The sequence below is a fragment of the Amblyomma mixtum genome, chromosome 6, assembly GCF_055824585.1.
Source record: "Amblyomma mixtum isolate Tamu chromosome 6, ASM5582458v1, whole genome shotgun sequence".
Taxonomy (NCBI): domain Eukaryota; kingdom Metazoa; phylum Arthropoda; class Arachnida; order Ixodida; family Ixodidae; genus Amblyomma; species Amblyomma mixtum.
In genome coordinates, this window is record NC_143017.1 from 66,466,710 (window position 1) to 66,490,768 (window position 24,059).

Here is a 24,059-nt window from a genome sequence, read left to right on the forward strand (position 1 = left end):
ACAGGACGACTCACAGACGTCCGTGAAGACAAATGACAACATATATTGACTTAACACGTGAGATGTTTTGTAAGGTAGTTTGGACGTTCTTTTTAGTCATACCCAGTGCCAGTGTCTAGCGTCGCGAATTCACGGCACACCGTTTGCACGCCCTGTACGGATTACTACATGATGATGTTAACACATTCTCAGTGGTCTGCACTCTCCGGTCAAAATGTCTGGCGTCACAGGGAGGAAGCTGTGTTAATGATAAAAGGAGGCGCGAATGTGCGACTTCCATCCAGCGTTCAACGATACCTGGCCTTCTATTTTCTGTCAACTGTGGCGGGAAAAAACAGGAAGACATTTGTTGGATAAGGTTGTTTTTAATCTTCGAGACTTCGAGTTGATTTGAGGCCTTCGATTCGGGCTTTCCCATACCTCGGACTAGGTGCACAAAATGGACCAATGCTAATTGTTCCTAATTGGCGACTTGCCGATTTCTCAATTTTAGCGGCGCTAACAAAACTTTAATATTTTGTTGGCGCCGCTAAAGTCTGAGTTTGGGCATCAAAGGGTAAAACACTCGTCGGATGCGTCCCTGAAAAAAAAAAAGTAACTAGTTTGTACAACCTACCTATCGCCACAGGCTGCGGCTAAAGGCACTTACGTAGGCCGGATTAGATATATCTTTTTCTTGTGTACATTGGACAGATCCCGTCAGTGTTTTTTTTTTTAATTTTTAAACTCTGAGGACTAAATGTACAGTTATGGACAAATATTTCGGGATATGCGTTCGCGGAAAATAACATATTTCTATGCGATCGAACGAAGGTGGTCAGATCAACAAAAATCATTAAAGCACAAAGGGACAAGCATGATCCATCGTCTAAAAAAAGTTCCTGCAAACTTACCAGCGAAGCAACACAGAAATCATTTATTTCCTGTGAAACCACATCCCGCGAAATTTTGTCCATCATTGAATACACCTGACGGGGTATATTTTTCTAGGGTGCGTCGGACGGACCTAATCATGGATTGAATTTAAAATTCAGATATGTATCTCACAATATTCTCGCGCACGTTCGGTATCAAGGGCACATACGCGTGTGTCCGCCCGCTGTCAGTTGTGATCGCTTACTGAGGCTTCCGCAGTTCTTTGAGTACGGCCGCTTCTGGGCTATGCCCGCGGGGCACCCACATCTCGCACTATGCGGTCTTTCTGCCTCTGTTTACCCTAGACTTTTCTTCATTTTTATTGCGAAAGCAATACTACTTGCACTTTCAAGCCTTTGCCGTGACGCGGCGGTGCCACAATTGACCTTTCGCATGACCTCTGTGTGACGTCACGCCGAAGAGCTGGGCGACCATCTCGCGCCGTCTGCGAGTAGTGGCGGTGCCACCACTAGATTAGATCACATTAGATTGGATTGGATTAGGTTAGATTAGGTTAGATTACATTGGATTGGATTGGATTGCATAACCGATGCGTCACCACAAGTCTAACCACAAGCACCACCACCAGCTACACTACCAGCTGAACCATGGCTTAGGTACGGATATTGCTTTCGCAATTAACGGGCTTAACCAAGCTATAAGCCACAGCGAATCTTTTAATAAAGTATTTTCCTCCTCTTCGACCTTTGATTTACCATTTACTAAGGTAGTTATATCACAAAATTTAGAGTCATATCTTTTATTCAAGATTATTTACCCACTGCCTGAAATGGGACGACTGATGTCCATTGCGCGTATAGTTCATACGTACAGAGGGCAAAACGCATGTCTAGAACACGTTCCGAGCGTGTTTCGGGATCAACACGCGATAGCTAGCGATAAGATTTGGTTAAAAACGGTCTGGATGTAAACATGGGCAGTTAAACTCATAGAATTTAATCGTCAATTCTTGCCTTCTTGGTCGCAGCGGCTTTGGCAGCGGCAGAACACACAGTTTGGTTGTTCTAGGCATGTGTTTTGCCCTCTGTACAAGCAGCGTCTTCTGCTCTGCGCGAGACACACCCCATTTTTGCCGGTTGTATTGTCCACCGCAAGTGGTTTGGTTGGAGCGCGAGAACTGCGAAATTGCTCCTGACTATTTATGGTTATTTTCATTACCAATAACCATATTTAAAACCAAACAACTGCTATTTCAAAATAGCCATCAACCTCATGATGACTTCCACGTGGTACTTTGGTGCCTTGGGTAGAAGCCCACCTCGTGAATTCACTCTAGTCCCTAGAGGTCAGACTGCGTGCTCTATGTCGGCGGCATATCGGGCCCTTCGGCTAGCACTAAGCTCGGACCCGCGGGTCGCATTGTGACATCTGTGGAAGTGCTGGGATATGCGTCTGTTGCAATGCGTCTGCACATAAATAAGCATGTGTACTTGTGATCCCGGATTATGCGTTCAGTGCCGTGGTTTTTGAGCACAGTAGCTGAATGCAAAAGCAATGGCCTGGTGATAGAACGAGATGTTTCGCATTTGCTGCATAGACTGATGCAAAAATAGCTGAACTCCCCTTGTCGATATTCCTGCATGGAAGTTTGCAGCTGCTTGCAAGTCGCCAATTCCGCGTGTAACCTGCATACTTTGTGAGAAAGAGCGCACAGGAAGCTGCCCGACACGCTTGCGTTGGGCTGACTTTCACCACACACTTGCAGCGACGTATTCCGTATACATGAAATGAGAATCAACTCAGTACGTGGGACTCACCTTTATACACTTCGAAAAAAAAAAGAATCCAAGAGTATTGAGAAATGTCCCTTTCTGTTTTTCGTGGAATGACTTTATTCTTCGAGCATCATGTATGCACGGAAAACAAACAAAAGAAATAAAGGCTATAATACCAGCTTTATACTTTTTATTCAAAGCACCGTTGACATGGTGAGGGCCTAACTTTCTCTTCCTATATTGTGCCTGGAGAAGAGGTAGAGTTTGTGGCCTTGAATTCCATATAGCAAACTGCGTCGTTCTTCGTGTGACCTACGATTGAACGCACATCAACTCATTCACACGCACACACATTCATGATATCTGACTTGACTCGCACAGGTTCATCGCAGAAGATGGATAGCAACAAGCATTCAATTCTAAAGAAGGCACGATCAGACATATGGAGCGCTGTAAACGACGAGACGGAGAGAAAGTGGCTCGGCAGCGGAGTCGCCGGGGGCGCCATCTCTCGTCAGGGCTTGAAGTTGACGGGGTAGATGGGCACGAAACGCTGGTAGTACCAGGGCGGCGGGAACACGTTGTCCTGCGGGTACGCGTACCCCTGGCGGTCCTCCTTGCGGAAGATGCACCGGCCTCTCCAGCAGGTCAGCGAGCCGCAGCAAGGGTAGCTACGCTGAATGCCGCACTGCACACAGCACGCACGTATCATATTAAAGTTACACTGAATAGGAATTTGAACTCGACTTTTTGCCGCGGGAACTCGATCTACACGTTCCGAGAATTAGAAACCTCGACTTATTGCCCGGTGCGGCCGATTTCCCTAATTAAATCGAATTAACGCCCGGCTCCCGCCTTTATTTTTTGAATTCTCCCCGTACGGTGGGCGGAGTCGACCAACGCGTGGAGTGCCTTTCAGCCAGCTCCGTGGAGGCTTTTCTTTCGCTTTATTTAGTTTTTTTAGGTTTCCGTGAATAAATACTTTCATTCGCAGATAATATAGCCGCAAAATAAGCCCGCTGAAATAAAAATAGTCGCAGACTATTTGCTCGTACGGATTACTACGTATTAGTCCGCCGATAGCAGAGCAGCAAGCCGCCACGGGACTGGGAGAAAGGCACTCCACGCGTTGGTCGACTCCGCCCACCGTACGGGGAGAATTAAATAAAAAAGGCGGGAGCCGGACTTTTACTTCGATTTAATTAGGGAAACCGGCCACACAGGGCAATAAATCGAAGTTTCGAAGAAAGCTCGGAACGTGTGGATGGAGTTCCCGCGGCAAAAAGACGAGTTCAGATTCATCTTTACTGCACCTTTAAGCATGTAGGCTGAGCAGGCTTGCCACTCGAACAACCATTCATGTTGAACTCTTTCCCTGCTGTTGGAAAAGTAGCCGTATCTTGGGGTTTTTGTTAACTTTTATATTGGTCAAGAACTATTTGGTTTAGAATTCAATGCAATACATCAAAATGAAACCGATTAAACATACTTTTCAAAAGTCAGAGCTTCGTTGAATTGTTTTAAGTTATCAGACTTCATTGGCGAAATTAAGGTACTTAGGTAAAACTTGAACAGAGCTTGCAAATATAGGCTTATATTAAAGAAGAAAAGATTTCAGTAAACTTTCGAATATATGATTTACCTGCCTATACAATAGCAAATGCTTCTGAAAGATGAAAGTTTTAGCTTGTACAGGTGCTCACAAAAGTTTTCGGAACGCCGAAGCAACCTGGCACTGAGGGGTGCATGGTGCAGGTCACGCTAGAAACTACAAAGCACACACTTCACTTGATGGCTGCATGCTTAGGCTGCGCAGTAATTGGCCTTTGTTGCAATTTTCGTCTTCCGAAAACTTTTGTGGGCACCTGTACAATTTCTTTGCACAGAAAGCAACTTTTGGTCCTGCAGAGCTATAAAGCACACACTCACTCGCAGCTATTACTCGGTGGTAGATTCAGATAATGAGAACATGCCTGCAAAGACATGCACTGAACTTCAATTGCGTCCACAAGAAACGACGAGTGATTGCATAAATATGGTTTTAGGTTTGGTTTGGTGGATCGGGCTTAACGTCCCAAACCGACTCAGGCTATGAGAGACGCCGTACTGAAGGGCTCCGGAAATTTCGACCACCTGGAGTTCTTTAACGTGCACTGACATCGCACAGTACACGGGCCTCTATAGAATTTCTCCTCCGAAGAAATTCAACCGCAGCGGCCGTTATCGAACCCGCGTCTTTCGGGTCAGCAGCCGAGCACTCTAATCACTGAGCTACCGCGGTGGCTATGGCTATAGAAAGTCGGGAAGTTTTCGATGAATAAGTTACTCTATGTAAGGTATGCAACGCACATTTTCGAAATTATTTCGCTATTCGTGAGGCTACATGAACAGATGGACTGAGAACACTGGTTGGTTGGTTTATGGGGTTTAACGTCCCAAAGCGACTAAGGCTATGAGAGACGCCGTAGTGAAGGGCTTCGGAAATTTCGACCACCTGCGGTTCTTTAACGTGCACTGACATCACACAGTACACGGGCCTCTAGAATTTCGCCTCCATCGAAATTCGACCGCCGCGGCCGGTATCGAACCCGCGTCTTTCGGGTCAGCAGCCGAGCAATCTAACCACTGAGCTACCGCGGCGGCTATGGTTATAGAAAGTCGGGAAGTTTTCAATGAATAAGTTACTCCGTGCAAGGTATGCAACGCGCATTTTCGAAAATACTTCTCTATTCGTGAGGGTATACATGAACAGATGGACTGAGAACACTGGTTGATTGGTTGGTTGGTTGGTTTATGGGGTTTAACGTCCCAAAGCGACTGAGGCTATGAGAGACGCCGTAGTGAAGGGCTCCGGAAATTTCGACCACCTGGGGTTCTTTAACGTGCACGGACATCGAACAGTACACGGGCCTCTATAGAATTTCTCATAGAAAGGACTGAGAACACTGACAATAAGTTTCATGCTACGACACGCTTCCTCCTGAGGGTGAGGCGAGGTGAAAGGCTTTGCCATACGAAGCTCCCAGACTTCGGGAATGTGCGCATCAGCTTTCAGCACACACGAACCTCTTGGTACCAGGACCTGCAGGCGGGCCCTCCAGGCGGGAACTGCCCTTCAGCGGTGCGCCACAGGACGGCCAACAGGAAGCAGGCAGCCAGGAGAGCCGCCCGTCTTGTACCGTCTGCGCAGACACAAGAAGTGATTATGTTCACGCTAAAAAATATATCAAGTTTAGAGCGATAACTATTAAACTTACGAGTTGAAATGCAGCAGTCATTGAAGCTGAAAGAACAATCACCTCTTTGTACTGTCGAATATTTTCCACGAACTTATTTTTTCCTCTATTTCATCAGTATAAATACGTACGTACACGGTAGGACAAAAACCTCTCTAATATCCTTCCAATTAGCTCTGTCCCCATCATCCTCCTAATCTCATCATCTCGCCGCCGCGGTGGCTTAGTGGTTATGGTGCTCGGCTGCTGACCCGAAAGACGCGGGTTCGATCCCGGCCGCGGCGGTCGAATTTCGATGGAGGAGAAATTCTAGAGGCCCGTGTACTGTGCGATGTCAGTGCACGTTAAAGAACCCCAGGTGGTCGAAATTCCCGGAGCCCTTCACTACGGCGTCCCTCATAGCCTGAGTCGCCTTGGGACGTTAAACCCCATAAACGAAACGAAACGTAATCTCATCATCTCATTTGACTCTCCGCCACTCGCTGCTATATACATCTTGGAATCAACTTTGTGACCCTAAGTGATCGTAGCTTATCTTCTTTTGGCATTATACGCGCCCCTGCCCACGTTCTTTTCTTCTTGGCTTCAGCGAGAATAGTGTTACGGCCGGGGCACAGAACGTATTCAAGACGGGGAACAACAGAGAACAACCATGATATTGCCTCATTCAACGTGGCAATATCATTGACTAGCGTTTGTTCCTTAGCCCAGCCCACTCTCTTCCTGCCTCTTCAAGTTATATATATATATATATATATATATATATATATATATATATATATATATATATATATATATATATATATATATATATATATATATATATACTAGGTGTCCCAGCTAAATGTAACCAAGCTTTTAAAAAACACGGGGTGTCCTAGCCGTCTCAAACCAAATGAGGGTTGTTTAGAGTCGTGTGACCTAGTCTGCAGTATTTTTTCGTTCTTCAAGGTTGACTAATCAGTTAAGCTTAATTAACAAACTTTTTAATTATTGACTTGAGGAACAAAGTGTCAATGGAAAAGTTGTAGATCGCTTTGAGAAACAGCTTACTGAGACATTTGCAGCAAAGTAATATTTACGTAAAGTAGTTTTTTTACCGGCCTTTAACCATAACCCGCACAATAAGAAAAAGCTTTCACATGACAACTGTGCCACTTCAACGTCCCAAGACGCGCCTTAAAGAATAAAATCCATTTTTTCTGAAGTCCTCTCCTCGATGAGACTTTGGGTGCACATTGGGACAGAGAAGTGAGCGAGCAGCTGGTCACGTGACAACTTTCTTTTAAGGCCAATAAATGAAGCTACGTAAATCGTAACTTGACGGAAACCGCACTACTAGCGGTTTTTCGAGGTGGTCTAAAACTTTTGCATTGACACTTTCTTCCTCAAGTAAATAATTAAAAAGTTAGCTAATTAAACTTAACTAATTAATCAACTTTGAAGATCGAAAAAAATACTCAAGACTAGGCCGCGCGACTATGAAAAACCCTTGGTTTCACTCGACTAGGACACGTCGCCTTTTTAAAAGTTTGGTTACATTATATATATATATATATATATATATATATATATATATATATATATATATATATATATATATATATATATATATATATATATATATATATATATATATATATATATATATATATATATATATATATATAAACTTTCCTTTCTATATCTCGCTCCGCTGTCCTCAGTCTACTCGTAAGACTTTTCGTTACACTTCCTATTTCTCCCCCATCGGTGAATGGTGGCAAGGTGCGACTATTAGGCGAGAGGTATATACTTTTCCCTTCAGGGGCACTGGTGAACTAAGCCGCCGCGGTGGCTCTTTGGTTGTGGTGCTCGGCTCGTGACCCGAAAGACGCGGGTTCGAGCCCGGCCAAGGCGGTCGCATTTCGATGGAGGCGAAATGCTAGAGGTCCGTGTACAGCGCGATGCCAGTGTAAATTTTCCAGAACCCTTCTCTACGGCGTCCCTCATCCTGGGTCGCTTTGGGACGTTAAACCCCCATAAACCAAACTGATAAACTGCTATTCATGACTTGGGAGTATCTGTTAAATGCACCCAGCCCTATTCTTATTCTCCTAGCTATTTCACTGTCGAGCTCCGGATCTGCCTCAGCAGTAACGTATCCTTTACCACTTCCACTGCTTCGTTGCCTATCGTAAGGTGTTCCTTCTCAGACTACTGAATATTACTTTAGATCTTTTTTATATTAATGTTTAGACCCACCATTGTGTTAGTGAGGCCTTGATGGGCGACTTCAATGTCAAGGTATGCAAGAAGCACGCTGGAGACCAGGCAGTTGGTGACTATCGCATAGAGTCCAGGAATAGCAGAGGGGAGTTATTACTGGCGTTCGCAGAACGAAATAATTAACGCATAATGAATACCTTCTTCCGCAAGAAGGACAAACGGAAGAGTACGTGGAACAGCCCGAATGGCAAGACTGAAAATGAAATGGAATTGTGTGCACCTCCTGGCATTATATTGGATGTGGAGGTGCTCGGATACGTGAAATGCAATGACCACAGAATGGTAAGGTCTCGAATAAGCACAGACTTGAACGGAACTAGAAAAATATTAAGGAAAATGTTCATCAACAAGTTAGCGGTAAGAGGGAAAGTGGGGAAATTCTGGATCTCGCTGCAGAACAGATATTCTGCTTTAACAGAGGAGGACGATCCTAGTGTTCAAGCAATAAATGATAATCTCACAGATATCGCTACAGTATGTGCAATAGAAGTAGGGGGTAGGGTAGTTATACAGGATAACGATAAGCTCTTTCAGGAGACGAAAGTACTGATTAAGAAACGCCAAAGCATGACAGCTTCTAACTCCATAGACAGAACTGGCACAGCTGTCAAAGGTAACAAGCTTAAGGTAACCGACATAAGGAAGTATAACATGCAGCAATTCAACGGGTCCTAATGAAAGGAGATAGCCTAAAAGCGGTAAAGAAACTAAACACAGGCAACAATTTTGATATGTGCGGTAAGAGACAAGCAAGCCAATGTCATTACCAAAATTGATAAGACGGTTAGGGATCCGAGGTATCCTACACATATCTATATAGTCGCCGAAATAGTGAGGACGATAATGGCGGACGTAGCTGTGCGGAGGAGTGAACATCCCGAAACGGAGATTGTGCTTAGTCACTCTGTATACGCAATGTCTTATAGCCTCGAGCGTACTGGAATATTAAAAGAACGTTAACGTTATAATAATCTATTAGGGGGACGCTGAAGACTTGAGAAATTACAGACCGATCATCGTATACTGCCCGCAGTATACAAATTATTTACAAGCGTAATAGTTAATAGAGCCACAACAACATTAGACCAATCAACCCATGAAACAGGCTTGCTTTCGTAAAGGCTGCCCAAAAATACACCATATTTAACGCTATCAATTACGTTATAGAGAAATGCGCATAATATCACAAACCTCTGTATATAGCTTTCATTTATTACGAGAAAGCATTTTCCTGAGTCGAAACCTCAACGGTCATTCAGGCATTACGAAACCAGGGTGTAGAAAGAAGAGGCGTATTTAAAGGTACTTGAAAATACCTCAGTCAGCACCAACCCCCTAGTCCTCCGTAAAGAAAATAATAAAATCCCAATAGGACAGGGTGCCAGGCAGAATTACTAAACGTGTGTTTACAGGAAGTATTCAGAGAGCCCGAACTGGGAAGAGTTGGGGACAAAAGTTAACAGACAATAGCTTAGTAACCTGCGATTCGCTGATGACATATCCAGGCTAAGTTTCGCTGGGGATGAACTGTAAAGCATGATCAGTGCCCCAGACAAGCAAAGCACAACGGTGGTTTTAAAGATTAATATGTGGAAAACTAAAGTAATGTTTAACAGTCTCAGAGGGGAACAGGGCACAGCAGTTTACGACAGGCAGCGAAGGATTGAAAGTTTTAAGAGAAGACATCTATTTATGGCACGTATTGGCCGCGGATCCGGACCATGAGAGTGAAATAACCACGAGAGCAAAAATGGGTGAAGTGCACTTAATTAGCAGGTACTCTCAGATCACGAATGGATCCCTCAAGATGAAAGTGCATAAACAGCTGTGTCTTACCGGCACTCACCAATGAGGAAAAACATGAAGGCTAACAAAAGGGGCTCAACTTAAAATGAGGACAACGCAGCGAGATATGGAAAGGAAAATGATAGGTGTAATGTTAGGAGAAAGGAAGAGAGCAGATTGGGTCAGTGGAGCAACGCGAGTTAAAACATCCTCGTCGAAATCTGGAAGAAGAAATGGGATTGGGCAGGGCATGTAATGGGAAGGCAAGGTGACCAATGTTCGTTAAGGTTAACTTAGTGGATTCCAAGAGAGGGCAGACGTACGTAGCAGAGAGCGGGCGAATGAAATCAAGAAGGTTGCATAGCTAAGGTGGCTTCAGCTGGCGCAGTACAGGGTTAATTGGAGAGACATGGGAGAAGCTTTTGTCCTACCGCGGGCGTAGTCAGGCTTGTGATGGTGATAATAATGATATTGTGACGCCGGTGAAGCACCACAGCAAGCTCGCGCAAAAACTGCTGATGACAATCAACAGAGTCCCAGTGCACTTCAACTGACAGTGGAACTCAACAGGAAATTATTTCATTTTTTTTGTAGGCACGGCCGATAAACCCTTAGCGTGCAGCGTTGAGCTGCCAATAATATATCGAAGTTCCATGAAATTTTCGTTGCCGTTTTTGCGGTTTAAAGCTTGCTCATGTAAGCAAAATATGACTGCGGGCTATGGCACATGAGTTCACTATACACTCATTCTATTCGGCAGTATCTGCATTAATGACTCATTTTATAGCACAGTGCGTAAACACTCATCCAAATTTTAACCATAACTTAGCTGCGCATTAATGTACGAGAAAGAGTTATCGCAAGGAGGCTCTACAGCAAAGCACATCTGTTGAGCGGTGAAGTGTTCAGCATACCTTCCCAAACATAGGGTAAAAAAGCAGAGCTCGTGTACGCTTGGACGAGCTGCACACGGCCTTACTTATTTACTAATCTCACTTTGCGCTCCCAGATGGCAGCTTAAAAGGGACGTTAACGTGTGCCGAGACTCTCAAAAAGGACTGAGCGCCTACTCGCTGCAGTGAATGTGGCGCTCTGCCGCTAATCACAATTCCGCGGGGTTCGGTAGGGCTTTACTCATTATCACGGGCGTAGCCATGGCTCATGAAAATTTATGAAGTTGTGACTTAAGCAGCTAGGTAACAAAAAAAGAGCGTCTGAAGGTAAATAACCCTTCGATAACATGCTCAGTAACGTTTTGTATGTACTGGTTTGGTTGCTTTCGAAGGTTCCAGTCCGAAGACATGAAGGTCCGAAGATCGCGACACCATAGAGCCGTACGATGCAGATGAGTTGACGTAATATTTGTGCAAAAACCTGAAATACAAGGTTAGCTAAAAAGGTTTACGGCTATTGCATTTAACGTCATGGCTAGAGTGACCTTAAGGTTCAGTGTGTGGATTTCTTGGCAGTGAAAAAAAAAAAGACCGATGATTACGGCACCCCCTAACGCGAAATTTTAGCGCAGCTTTATTTTGCGATATATTGAGACAGAAAACTTAGACGACGCTTAAGCTACCCCTCAGAGTATATAATGCGAGGCATCGCCGCTTTGTCGCATAAGGCCTATAAACTCTCGCACTGAACGCTCCTCGTTTGCCTAGAGAGGCACGGTGCAACCTTTGCCTGGTTGCAACGTACTCTCCGGTTTGCTGCTCCCTGCGACAATGCTTTGCAACGTAATATTGGCGACAAAAGTCTCCAGGACGCGGAAAAAGCGATATAGCCGCATAGGTGTCACGCCTGTCAACACAGACCTGCTTTCAGTGTGCCACCTTGGAGTGCATTAAACCCAATATGAACAAAGATATGGCGGTGGTGGTGAAAACTTCATTTGGAACAAGGGAGTTTGGGACACGTAGGTCCTTGGGCCCGCGCACGGCCCCACTGCACTCAAACGTTCATGTCCCGGAGGCTCATGACGCTGGCAGCCCGGCCTGTGGCGATGGCTTGCTTGGCCGGGTCCTCGGAGCGCATGGGTCTCCTAAGCCTCCCAAGTCAGCTTTCAGTGCACCACCTTGTAATGCATGACTACCGATATGATTTCCGCAAGTTTGGCTTTGATTGCCTAATAAAGGAGCTATCGGCTTTTGTTCCCCGTTATGCGTTCCGGCGATCTTTGTCCTGAATAGTGCGCGCTTGTCTCATTGCATCGAAGAGGAACGTTGATACCGGAAAGAACGCGTCTTCGCTTGGTGTGTGTGGATCGTACATGCAGTGTAGCCATGCCCTTTTCCATGATAAACGACGTGGACATCACAAACTGCCCCCATAGCCCATGTATGTGTTAATTGACGGTTCGACTGCCGATTCATGGCTGAATGAAGTTGCAGCTAGCAGTTTAGTGGAATAATTTACGCTGATTCGAAAACAGACAACCACGAACCTGTGGAAAAATAGCAGGCCTACTATCTTTGCGCAAGAAATCTCCCCACTTGGACAGGGCAGTGCGTCGTTTTTCATAAATCGTCCAATGTGTGGCCACATTGCAGGCGAACTACTGCATCGGTTATTGAAAGGTTCATCTATGTGTGCCGGGCGACAATAGTTGCCGTTTCTGTATCTTATTGTCCAATGAAATTCCTTTAAACCGATGCTTTTCGTTTTGTGTATATCTGTCTGCACGTGGCAGCGACTGTGACTCAGGTCGTCGAGACAGTGGGCAGGCCTATGTAGTTAAGGCGGAAGCCGTTAATGCCTCATACTGTCGTTAGCAGCCGTGTCGGCAGATGTGTCTGTGCCTCATCGTTGTAAGCAGAAGTTGTCGACATAAATGTCACGCTTTTTAATTGGTCGAAATGGTCGTGACGTCATAGTGCGCGAACTTCAAACGGGGCCAATTGTACTTCGGCTAGTAACCATGCAACCAATTAAAGGGATGGTATAGTGATATTCCAAGTAAGTGGGACTGAGTTTAGTTAATTGCTTAATTAACCAATTAGCCTAATTAACCTTTCTAGTCAGACCAAATAAATAAAACCGAGTAGGAAATTGGTCGAGTTGGGGAATCGAACCAGGATCTCCGGAGCGCGAGACGAGCCCACTAACCCTGCGCCATGCTAGCTCGATGGTTTTGAATGAACAAAGGCGCGTCTATAAGTATTCGTTCACTCCCATCTTCCTCCCTTCTCTTACGGCAAGGTTCAGGTGTCCACCGAGATATGCGAGACAGATAATTTCCTTTCCTCAAATCAATTTTCAGTTTCTTCATTACGGCCCCTCTTTCTCTTTCTTCTTTCACTCCCACGTCCTCCCTTCCTGTAAGGTGAGGTTCGGGTGTCCACCGAGATGACAAAGAATTACTGCGCCATTTGCTTTCCTGAGGTTGGCACCCTCCGTGTAATGGGCTTGCACATCCAGAACGATGGCAAAAACACCACTACCCTCAAGAAACTCAAGCAGGTTGCAGGCGCGATATCGCACCTCATCCGCAGGGTTTCGGGACATCATAGAGGCATGAAGGAGCGCGACCTATGTCGCCTCATTCATGCCTTTGTCCTCAGCCGTGTACTGTACACTACCCCATACTTACAACTATCCAAACATGACATAAACGCTTTGGATGCTTTGATTCGCAAGGCATTCAAGGTAGCACTTCATCTTCCCCTCAACACACCCACAGACAGATTACTAGGCCTGGGCCTCCACAACACGATCGGGGAACTGGTGGAGGCCCACCGACAGGCCCAATACATCAGGCTCACAAAAACTTCCACAGGTCGGTATATCCTGGACTCCCTGGGAATCAAAATACCGGCCAACGACCCAACCCTTCTCGCCATCCCACGATCCCTTCGCCGAGAGCTTCTCATTAGGCCGCTCCCGAGGAATATGCACCCGTCCCACCATGAGCAGCGCCGCAGAGCCCGTGCGAAGGCACTCCATCGAGCGTACGGCCCCCAGCCGGACGCCGTATGGGTGGACGCTGCCTGCACGGGTGATGAAGCGACAGCAGCTGCGGTGGACTCCTCTTCATCCACCCTCCTCACACTACCTCTCCCTCCAGATACGTCCCCAGAGGCTGCAGAGGAAGCCGCCATTGCACTTGCTATAACCCGCACGGAAGCCCGGTATATTTTAACTGATTCTAAAACTGCGATTCTAAATTTTGCTCGAGGCCGAGTTCACGTCCCTGCTTTTGGCGTACTGGACTCGCCCGATGCACCCCCGCCCCGCCAAGTGGAGCTGATATGGGTGCCTGCGCACTCCGGGAATCCCGGAAACAAGGCCGCCAACCTTTTAGCCCGAGGTTCTTTAAACCGGGCTCAGGTGGCCTCGGATCGGGGATTCACGAAGGATCGCATGTACTCATTCAGTGAGCTGACCCATGCATACAGAGCCTCTCGCCAGCTCTACCCCCCGCCCCACCCTTCCCTAGATAACAGACACGCAACACTCTGGCGCAGATTACAAACACATACTCTCCCCTCGCCCCTTACCCTAACCCACTATCATCCCTCCTTCCCTACTCCGGCATGCGCCCTATGCCCAGAACCCTTCGCTTCTTCCCTCCACATCCTTTCCCTCTGCCCGGCGGACCCTCCCCCGCGGGACCTAGAGAACCTCAAGACCTGGGAGGACTGGGAGACCCTGCTGCATTCGGAGGACCCGGCCGTGCAGACCATCGCCACCGGCCGTGCTGCCAGTGTTATGGACCTCAGGAACATAAACACTTGAGTGCAGTGGGGTCGTGCGGGGACCCTGGGGCATGCCCCGAATTCCTTTGTAAATAAAGTTTTCTCTCTCTCTCTCTTTCCTCAAGAAGCGTTGCGTTCAAAGGGCAAGGCATCGCGTCAACTGGTGGTGGCGTTCCATGGACTCCCTGGCACCGCTACAACACGCTGTCGCGTTCCACTCCTAAAGGCGAAGCTTAAGCGTCATTAATTAGCAGTCAATTAGTATTTAGTAATTGATAAGTAATTAGCCATTAGTTAGTAATTTGTCATTACTTCGTCATCAATTATGTGTGACGTCATCCAGCGGTGACGTCACCAATGCCACATAGGCAAAGTGGTGCGGAAAACACTTTCTCCTCTACGCACTTTAGACAGTCGAAGTGCCCCCTGAATTTTGAAGCGAAACGCTTCACTACTAGGGTCGGAGCCGAGCTTCGCGTATGCCGTATGCCGCGACCGAGTGACGTCACGGAAAGGAAAAGACGCCTGTCTCTCATCTAGGTGGACACCCGAACCGCGCCGTAAGGGAAGGAAAATAAAATGAAAATTGGTTTTAAGGCAACGACGACGATCTCTCATATCTCGATGGACACCCGAACCGCGCCGTAAGGAAAAGAAAATGAAAATAAAATTAAATTGGTTTTTAAGGAAAGGAGACGATGCCTGTCTCTCTCATATCTCTCCCCCCCCCCCCCCCCCCCGACACCCCGGCGCGGTTCGGTGGACACCCGAACCGCGCCTTAAGGGCCTTAAGGAAAATGAAATGAAATGAAAATTGGTTTTAAGGAAAGGAATTGCCTGTCTCTCATATCTTGGTGTACACCCAAAAGGAATGGACACCACAGTACGTCTCTAAAGCGCCCTTCTAAGACAGCGCCGTATTCACTAGACGCGACTTTGCTCTTTCCTGCAGCCTCTTGTTTACCACGGTTACTACGCATGCGCGAGGACGGCTATATACACCTTTATATAACATTTGCGAATAGTTGCACTCCTATGTTCTTAAAAATTCGTAATAAAACAAGTTAAAAATGCGCTGTTAGTAGTTTGCTAGTTCTTATTTTATTTTTTTTTTTGCAATAATGGTGCGTTCATCGCTACCGCTTCAGCAGACGATCTCACCTGCATAGCAGACGATCTCATCCGCACGATTTCCTCTCGCTCGATTCACAAATATAATCGTAGGTCCACAAAGACGGCTTTATTTGCCGCCAGTTCCTATAAAAATCAACTTAACGGAATGACTGGCACTTGAAAGATGGTGCGTCTCCGGGCTCCAGTGCCCGCCAAGAGCACGACTCAATCAGCTCTGACTGCACCAACTGCTCCGCCATCTTTAGACAGGAAGTTAACCTGCATCGATGTGGACTTCGGCGAAGCAGACTTCTTGGACGGCTTCGTGAAAAATGGAACGCGTCTCAAAATGGTGGCTGTTCGGCAAGACGTCTAAGTAGACGTCTACTCGGGAGTATTGGAACGTACCTTAAGTCTTTCTAGGAGGTATTGAGCGAGCGCGGCTACGGTCACTTATCTGTTTTTTTTTTTCAGCCAGCGTCCGCTTCGGCGGACGCGGTTGTTGCGACGCGCGTCTTTTCTCTCTTTTTCTCTTTCCTGTTATCTTTCAACTCTCTCCTATCTGCACGTGGCAGCGGTGGTGGCTCGGCTTGAGCCAGTCGGCAGACCCGTGCACTTTCCTTTTCATCCTACTCTCAGTCGCACCAACCAACCAACCGAGCTAAGCCACGTGGGATTGCAGCCTTCGGGGTACGGCCGCTTATCTGTTTTTATGCGTAGCATATTGCAATCACTCAGTTCAGCCAAAGCCACAAGATGGCGCTGGTTCAGCCCTTGGGCGCGGCCGCGCAGCCACCAAACCACGTGACGTGACGTCACGACAGCCGGATGAAAAACCGTAGGTAAAGATGATGGCGATTCTTGGTGAGAATTGCAAACACAGTAAAAAGAAAAAAAGAAAAAAGGAAAGAAAAGAAAAAAATAGAAAAAAGGGGGCAAAAAAGAAAAAAAAGAACGGCTGAGCATGGTGGCGGTTGCCATCGCCCCGTTTCAAAGGGGGCGCTCCTATCCATCCATCCATCCATCCATACGTCACGGAGGAAAAGCTGCTGAAAAAATGGCTGAGGCTTAGCTAAGGTTAAGCCTAGTCAGATGCGAAGCATATTGATGGCTAGGCTTGGTAGCCTCGTAAGTGCCCGGAGAGCGAGGCAAGCTCAGCTTTATACCGCTGCTGTAGCGTCACGTGGTCAGCTGCAGCGCCTCTGATGTGGAGCCTCCACCGCCGCGGCCGACCGCGCGAGCCGGCAGCCCCTCTCTCCTCTGCTGTGACGTCATGTTGTCACGTGGTGTCACGTGGTCACGCTAAAGGTCAATGGTAGCTCCACCGCCGCGCTCGACGGGCTGTAGTGTAGCTCTAGTAATATGCTTCGCATAAAAAGCTGAGAAAATCGAGTGCCATACCTCGCGCAAAAAGACCGCGCAATATGCAACGCATTCTTGGCTTAACCAAGCTAAGCCTGGGCATCTTTTTTCAGCCAGCGTCCACTTCGGCGGACGCGGTTGTTGCGACGCGCGTCTTTGCCCTCCCTTTTTCTCTTCCCCTTATCTTTAAACACTCTTCTATCTGCACGTGGCAGCGGTGGTGGCTCGGCTTGAGCCAGTCGGCAGGCAGGCCCATGCATGCACTTTTCCTTTTATGCGAAGCATATTAACGTAGGTTTCGGGCCTTCGCGCGACGCCCGGCGGTGGCCACCATTGACCTTGAAGTGAGATCACGTGATATGACGTCACGTGATGACGTCACACCGGCTGCAGATGGGGCCTCGTATCGCGCCGTCAGACGTCGCCCGGCGGAGGCATGGAGGAAAAAAAAACTGAGGAGGGAGCGTCCGGCGACAACCTTGAAGCCTAGTCTTAACAAGTAAAGATATAGCAAAAAAAAGAGAGTGTGTCCCCCGTGATCGCAGCACGTGATAGCGTGCGGTAAAGTCTAGCCCCGCTGCGCGCGCGCATGCGCCGATTAGCGCGGCAGACTAACTGTAGATCAACTTCCTTGCGGTAGACGCTCGCGCCGCGGGTCTCGCATACGCGCGCACTAAAACATACCGGAATCAAAACATAAAGGACCGGCTCGGAGAGCGAAAAACTGAGGGAGAAAACGACTTCAAAACACTCGGCTTGCGAACGCTGGCCGCGTGACGTCATGCTCCCTCCTTAGTTTTTTTTCCTCCATGGGCGGAGGCCTCCACGCTTCGGTTCGCGCCGTCGCGCGCGACGCGGCGGCGGCGCCACCATCGCTGCATCACGTGATATGTGACGTCACGCCAGGGATGAAGCGGCGCGCGCCCGCCGTCGCGTCAGTCTCTGTGCCCGCAACCGCGCCAGCGTGTTTGCGCCGGGTGTGTATGCGGTCAAGAAGTGACGTGCAAACCAAGTCATGCATTTACGGACCATAAGAGTGTGTTTGTCGGGCTGCAAAGAATAAAGTACGACGATTAACCTAAAACCACGTCTCCGTTACTTAGCCCCATCCACACTGCGGCAGCTGCTTAACATGCTTCGCATCCACTGGGCTTAACCTTGATAAGCCTCCAATTTTTCATTCTTCTCTCAGTTGCAACACACCAATAGGCGTGGCACGCGCATTATATAGCCGTCCTCATTATACGAGGTCTGTTAGAAAAGTATCCGACCTTTTGCCGAAGAAAAAAAAAAGTAGCATAACTGGAGCTTTGGAAACCTAATTACCTTCAAAGTAGTCTCCTTGGGACTCCACATATTTCTCCCAGTGGTGCTGCCATTGTTGGAAGTATTCCGAAAAGGCCCTTTCGGAATGGAGTTTAGCTCAGCTGTCATTGCAGCCATAATGTCCTCCCTTGTCTGAAATCGCGCTCCTTTCAATGGCCTCTTGATTTTGGGAAACAGCCAGAAGTCACAGGAGGCCATATCAGGAGAGTAAGGAGTCTGTTGAACTACAGCAGTCTGGTTTTCCGCGAAAAAAGTGTGTATTTAGTGCGAGGAATGTGCAGGAGCATTGTCATGATGGATGCGCCAATTTCCTGTTGACCTCAACTTCGGCCTCTTGCGCCGCATAGCACCACGCAGGCGACGGAGGACATCCCTGTAGTATTCTTTTGGTCAATGTTTATACTTTGTGGGGTGCGTACGCGTGGTGAGCCACACAGAGGGAGTCAAAGAAAGCAGTCAGCATCACTCTGACATTGCTGCGCACTTGGCGGGCCTTCTTTGGTCTTGGTGACGTGGAATGCTGCCATTGTGACGACTGGGATTTAGTTTCCGGGTCGTACCTGTACACCCAAGACTCATCACCAGCGATTATGGTGTTGATGAAGTCGGGGTCACTGTGTGGAATCCAGCATATCCTGTGAGCCTTCAACATGAAGCTGCTTTTGCTCCACCATGAGCAGATTCGGCGCGAATTTCGCCGCATCTTTCTCCATGGCCAAATTTTCGGTGATAATGGAATGTGCAGAAAAATTGGTGATGTCCACCTCTTCCACAATTTTTCGGATAGTCACACGATGGTCCCGCGTCACCACAGCGTTCACTTCGGCAATGACCTGGTCATTTCGGCATGTTGATGGCCGACCGGAGCGTGGCTCTCTCTGCACCGATGTGCGGCCGTATTTAATTTTTTAAACCAATTGTACCACTGCTTAATCTGTGTGCTGCTCATAGCATTGTCCCCGAAAGCCGTATGAATATTCCGAATGGTTTCCACTTGGCTGTCACCTAGTTTCTGGCAAAATTTGATGCAGTAGCGCTGCTCCTGTCGCTCCGCCATTTTCCTTGCAATAAAAAACCGACGAGAGCACTGCGCACTGCCTCACTCAAACGCTGCGTGCCAGTGACTGACGCTATCGGCAGACGAGAAAAAATTTGTGCATGCGCACGAAGGTTCAAGGTAGGCTGGTGCAAGCGTGCTTGTTTCAAATCCATCAGGTGTTCGTAAAAAAAAAACAAAGTCGGATACTTTTCTAACAGACCTCGTATAGCTTGCCAGAGAATAGGCGTGGTGCGGGGGCTAAGGCCGCTTATCTGTTTTTTTCAGCCAGCGTCCGCTTCGGCGAACGCGGTTGTTGCGACGCGCGTCTTTTTTCTCTTTCAATCTTTCCTCTTATCTTTCACTCTCTTCTATCTGCACGTGGCAGCAGTGGTGGCTCGGCTTGAGCCAGTCGGCAGGCCCGTGCACTTTCCTTTTCATCCTTCTCTCAGTCGCAATGACAACAACAAAAACAATAGACGTGCGCAATCACCATGGAAGGAGAAGAGAGTGAGGCTGCTGCTAGAAGACGCAGAAAGGCTGGGAGTTCGACCGCGCCGATTTTCGTTTCCTCCTCCACCTCCGTACAGGCGGTGTGTGGACGGCCGAACGCCTCCACCGTTATCGTGGTGCTCCCAATGCACTGTACGCGAACTGCGACAGCCGTGACGTCAAACCAAGCATAACAAGCTTTTAGCCAGTCAGCAGGCCCGTACACTCTCCATTTCATCCTTCTCTAAGTCGCAACAACAACAACACAACAGCTGTGGATTGTAGGGGGGGGGGGGGGGGGTCATCTGTCGTTTAAGCCAGCGTGTTCGCTTCGGCGGGGAGGAAATAGACTCCGAGCCATGCGGACGCGCTTCGCATGGGTTCCATAAATTATCGCTACCACGGCGAAACCAAACAGTGCATTGACCCAAGACTGGTACCAGACGAAGCGGAACACCATCCGGATTCCGTGGGTACCTCTCGCTACCATGCAAGTGGGCCTTTGCCGAATTATCGACGGAAACATTTTTCGGACGCCGTGTTGGCAGCTAGGCATAGCTACGACTACGGCATCGACTGAGTCGGCTAGGCCTAACGGCGACGCCGGTGCCGAGTACGGTCACGCAAGATTATCCATGCCGTAGAAGGCGAAGCTATAACGGAGGCAAAGCTTTAGGATGACGTATGGATCCCCGCGGCTCTCGTCGCACGCACAAAAGAAATGCAGGAAAAATAGGCAAGCAGCAGACGCTGACGGGCCGGGACGTCACTCGGATCACAGCAAGGCGTCCAAGGATGGAAACTATGTTACACCCAAGCCGCGTTCGCCGCCTCTATTTCGAGGCAAACCGCTGCCGGAACTCCCGCAAGACGACTACATAATCGGCGACCACGAACGCCAGTCGATCTGAAGACTGCATCCAGATTGCCGAAGCCATCTGCACTGCGCTAAAACTGCCTCCAGCGGAGACAGTCAAGAATGATAGGTTCAGAGTACATCCGTCGAACAGCCCTCTGACCATCTGCACGCCAAATATGCAAGCTTACAGTCGCCTGACATCTTTCGAGATGGCGGTACAACTCTTCGAAGTTAAGCCCTATGTACCAAAGCCAGAAGATTCTGTCAGAGGTATCGTCTTCAACGCTTACACTAGAGAATCGGACGAGGAGATCCTAGCGGAACTTCGAGCCCGAAATCCCGACATGGACATCATACACGCGCGAAGAATGGGGCAGACCAGCCACTTCATCATATTTGCGGGAAATCAGCTCCCGAGATCCATCAGATATCTGATGTTCGATCAAGTCGCTTATCCCTACCACGACAGAGTGAAAGCTTGTTTCAACTATAGGAAGGTTGGACACCGCATGGACGTCTGCCCACAGCCATTCCGCGAACTAGCCGCAGATGTGGAGTCAACCACGCTCAGCCCAAGCAGGGAGAACAACATACATGCAACCTCACTTGCTTCGAAAGCATAACCAGAGCTTACAGTCACAAATAGAGGAGCTGAGGAAGCAAATAGGCCAGCATGCCGTAACTCATTTAAATCAACCAAAATCATACAAGGCAGTGCTACAGCAGTCTTCAACCACAAGTACTCCGTCTAAACCCAAATCACCTTCCCCATTAGGCCCCTCAGTGATCAAATACACACCTCCTACTCTTCCCAAGCAAGAAGATAAGCTAGGAGATAAGGCTATGGACGTGGAGATGGCATCTGCACCTAAAAGGCCGGCCAATTCGATGGCAGATAGTCTTCTCGCACCTCCCAAGAAAAAAAAAACCGAAACCACGGTAGCAGACTTAGTCGACAATGTGGACCACAGATTTGCCAAAATGGAGGCCGACAGAAAGGCCGATCTAGAACGTCTAGATGCCAAATTCACCGCTACACTGGCAGAATTCAATACCTTTACATAGACGAAGTTAAGAAAGAAATGGCCAACCTAGCGGTCAGGATTACTATAGACGGAATGCAACCAATTCATGGGCAATATGGCCCCCCGCCCGCAGAGAATTAGCGTATGGCAGAGGAACTGCAGGCACTTCGTTCCCAAGGAGGATCACCTGCAGCTTCTAATCCAGAATACTGAAGAAAATCCGGACGTAATAGCGCTCCAGGTGAATAGAGAAACCAAATTAGCGGGATTCAAAAGCTTTATGCAGAAAGGCGCAGACGCCAAAAAGAAACAATTAACCGCTATCCTAGGACAGAGAAACATCACGGCTATCCAGCACGATTCGATTGCATAACCGCTAATTACACTCTGATAGAGGTTGTTCCTCGCAAAAAAGGAGACAGAAATCTTTTCATACTTAATGTGTACAGCTCTCCCCAAGATAAAAGGCTAGCAGTCCCACAATTATTGCGTAAGACTATGCACTTCACTAAAGAAGCGCAACTCCTCGTATTCGGAGACTTTAACGCACCACATGTTGAATGGGGATACTTTAAATCCACCAAGAAAGACACGAAGCTATGGGAAATTTCACGCGATCTCGGCCTCACTTTACTTAATGATCCGCACTCCTATACGCGGATAGGCAACAGCGCCAGCAGGGATACCACACTCGACTTGACCTTCACCAAGAATACAACTCAAGCCAAATGGTGTAACACCGGAAGTACGGCAGGGAGCGATCACTGCATCAAAGCAATCTCGATTCATACGTCCGCACACCAGTCAATTCAAACAAGTACTACGCTCATGGAATGGGATAACTTTATAAAACTCAGAGAAGAGACCGTTCCTACTAACATCGGAAACTTAGACAGTTGGGTAGAGCAGCTTAAAAATGACGTGCGCAAGACGACCAAGGAGGTGGAAGCGACGCAAGATCAGCCGAAGGCTGACTCCAAGCTTCCACATCTCTGGGAAGCGCACAAAAGCATCCTCAATAGATGGAAAAAACAAAAACATAACAGGGCACTTAAGCTAAAGGCAACCAAACTACAGAGACAGATCGAAGCCCATTCATCCGACCTAGTTAGGCAACAATGGAGCCAGATATGCGACAGCCTAAATGGTCAGTTAGCAACAAAAGGGCCTGGCTCCACCTCTTAGATCCCACCCAACAAATCTACTACCAGATCTCACATGAGCGAAATCATACACTTATTCCCCGGAACAGACGCGGAGCTTCTGGACGAACTCCGGAACTCCAGACGAACACGTCTAAAAGCGACGCCCTTAACAGCTACACGGGTCCTCTCAACGAGGAGCTGGACAGAGACATAACGGACGCCGAGACATGGGCTGCAATCGGTCACCTTTGCACAACATCAGCCGTGGGACCGGACGGAGTAACGAATAAGATGCTGCGAAATCTAGATCGTAAATATATCTCGGAAGTTACCGGTTTAATGAATGGATATTGGCGTAAAGGAGAGCTGCTTCAGTCATGAAAACACGTGAGGATCAAGCTTATTCCTAAACAGAGCAAAAGGTTCAGCACTGACAACCTCAGACCCATATCCCTTAACTCGTGCTTAGCCAAACTCATGGAGCGTGTGATCATGACCCGATTGCAAGGCTATGCTGAGGATAATGACTTATTACCCAGTACTATGATATAGGTATCAGGAGCCACCTAACCACCTAAGACCTCATGCTCCAGTTGTATAGCGTCGTCATAGATCCCCCGGATAAAACCGGCACCAAAGCCGTTCTTGGACTTGACTTAGAAAAGGCCTTCGACTACACTACGTATCGCACGGAGCAATTCTAAGAGGCCTCTCGAGCATAAATGTAGGTGCCAGAACCTACAAGTATGTCAGCTCTTTCCTATCGAGAAGAACGGCAGAACTTTTAATCGGGGGAATCAGGTCGGATAGGGTAGAACTGGGAGATAGAGGCGCGCCGCAAGGCTCCGTCCTGTCACCCTTTCTCTTCAACCTATCACTCATATCGCTGCCTAGCAAGCTAAACGTCATAGAGGACTTACGTCGTACTACAATCTATGCGGACGATGTTACCCTATGGGTGGCGAATGGTTCCGACGCTCACATAGAAGAAACTCTTCAGAACGCGGTACAAGTAGTCCAGGACACGCGAGTAGCATAGGACTCGCATGTTCTCAACCCAAGTCTGA

The 24,059-nt window shown here is 47.9% G+C and overlaps 1 protein-coding gene across 3 annotated transcripts in view; it reads right to left on the minus strand.

Moving 5' to 3' along the window:
• Positions 1-2,824: 2,824 nt before the first annotated feature.
• LOC149339279 (uncharacterized) overlaps positions 2,825-24,059 on the minus strand; it is a 35,492-nt gene continuing 14,257 nt past the window's right edge. For all 3 annotated transcript variants that reach the window (XM_089550449.1, XM_089550447.1, XM_089550448.1), the window contains exons 2-3: positions 5,718-5,833; positions 2,825-3,339 (exon numbers count right to left, since the gene is read on the minus strand). In XM_089550449.1, the coding sequence (XP_089406575.1) occupies positions 3,166-3,339; positions 5,718-5,833 (290 nt within the window). In that variant the 3' untranslated portion in view covers positions 2,825-3,165. The remainder of the gene's footprint in view (positions 3,340-5,717; positions 5,834-24,059) is intronic.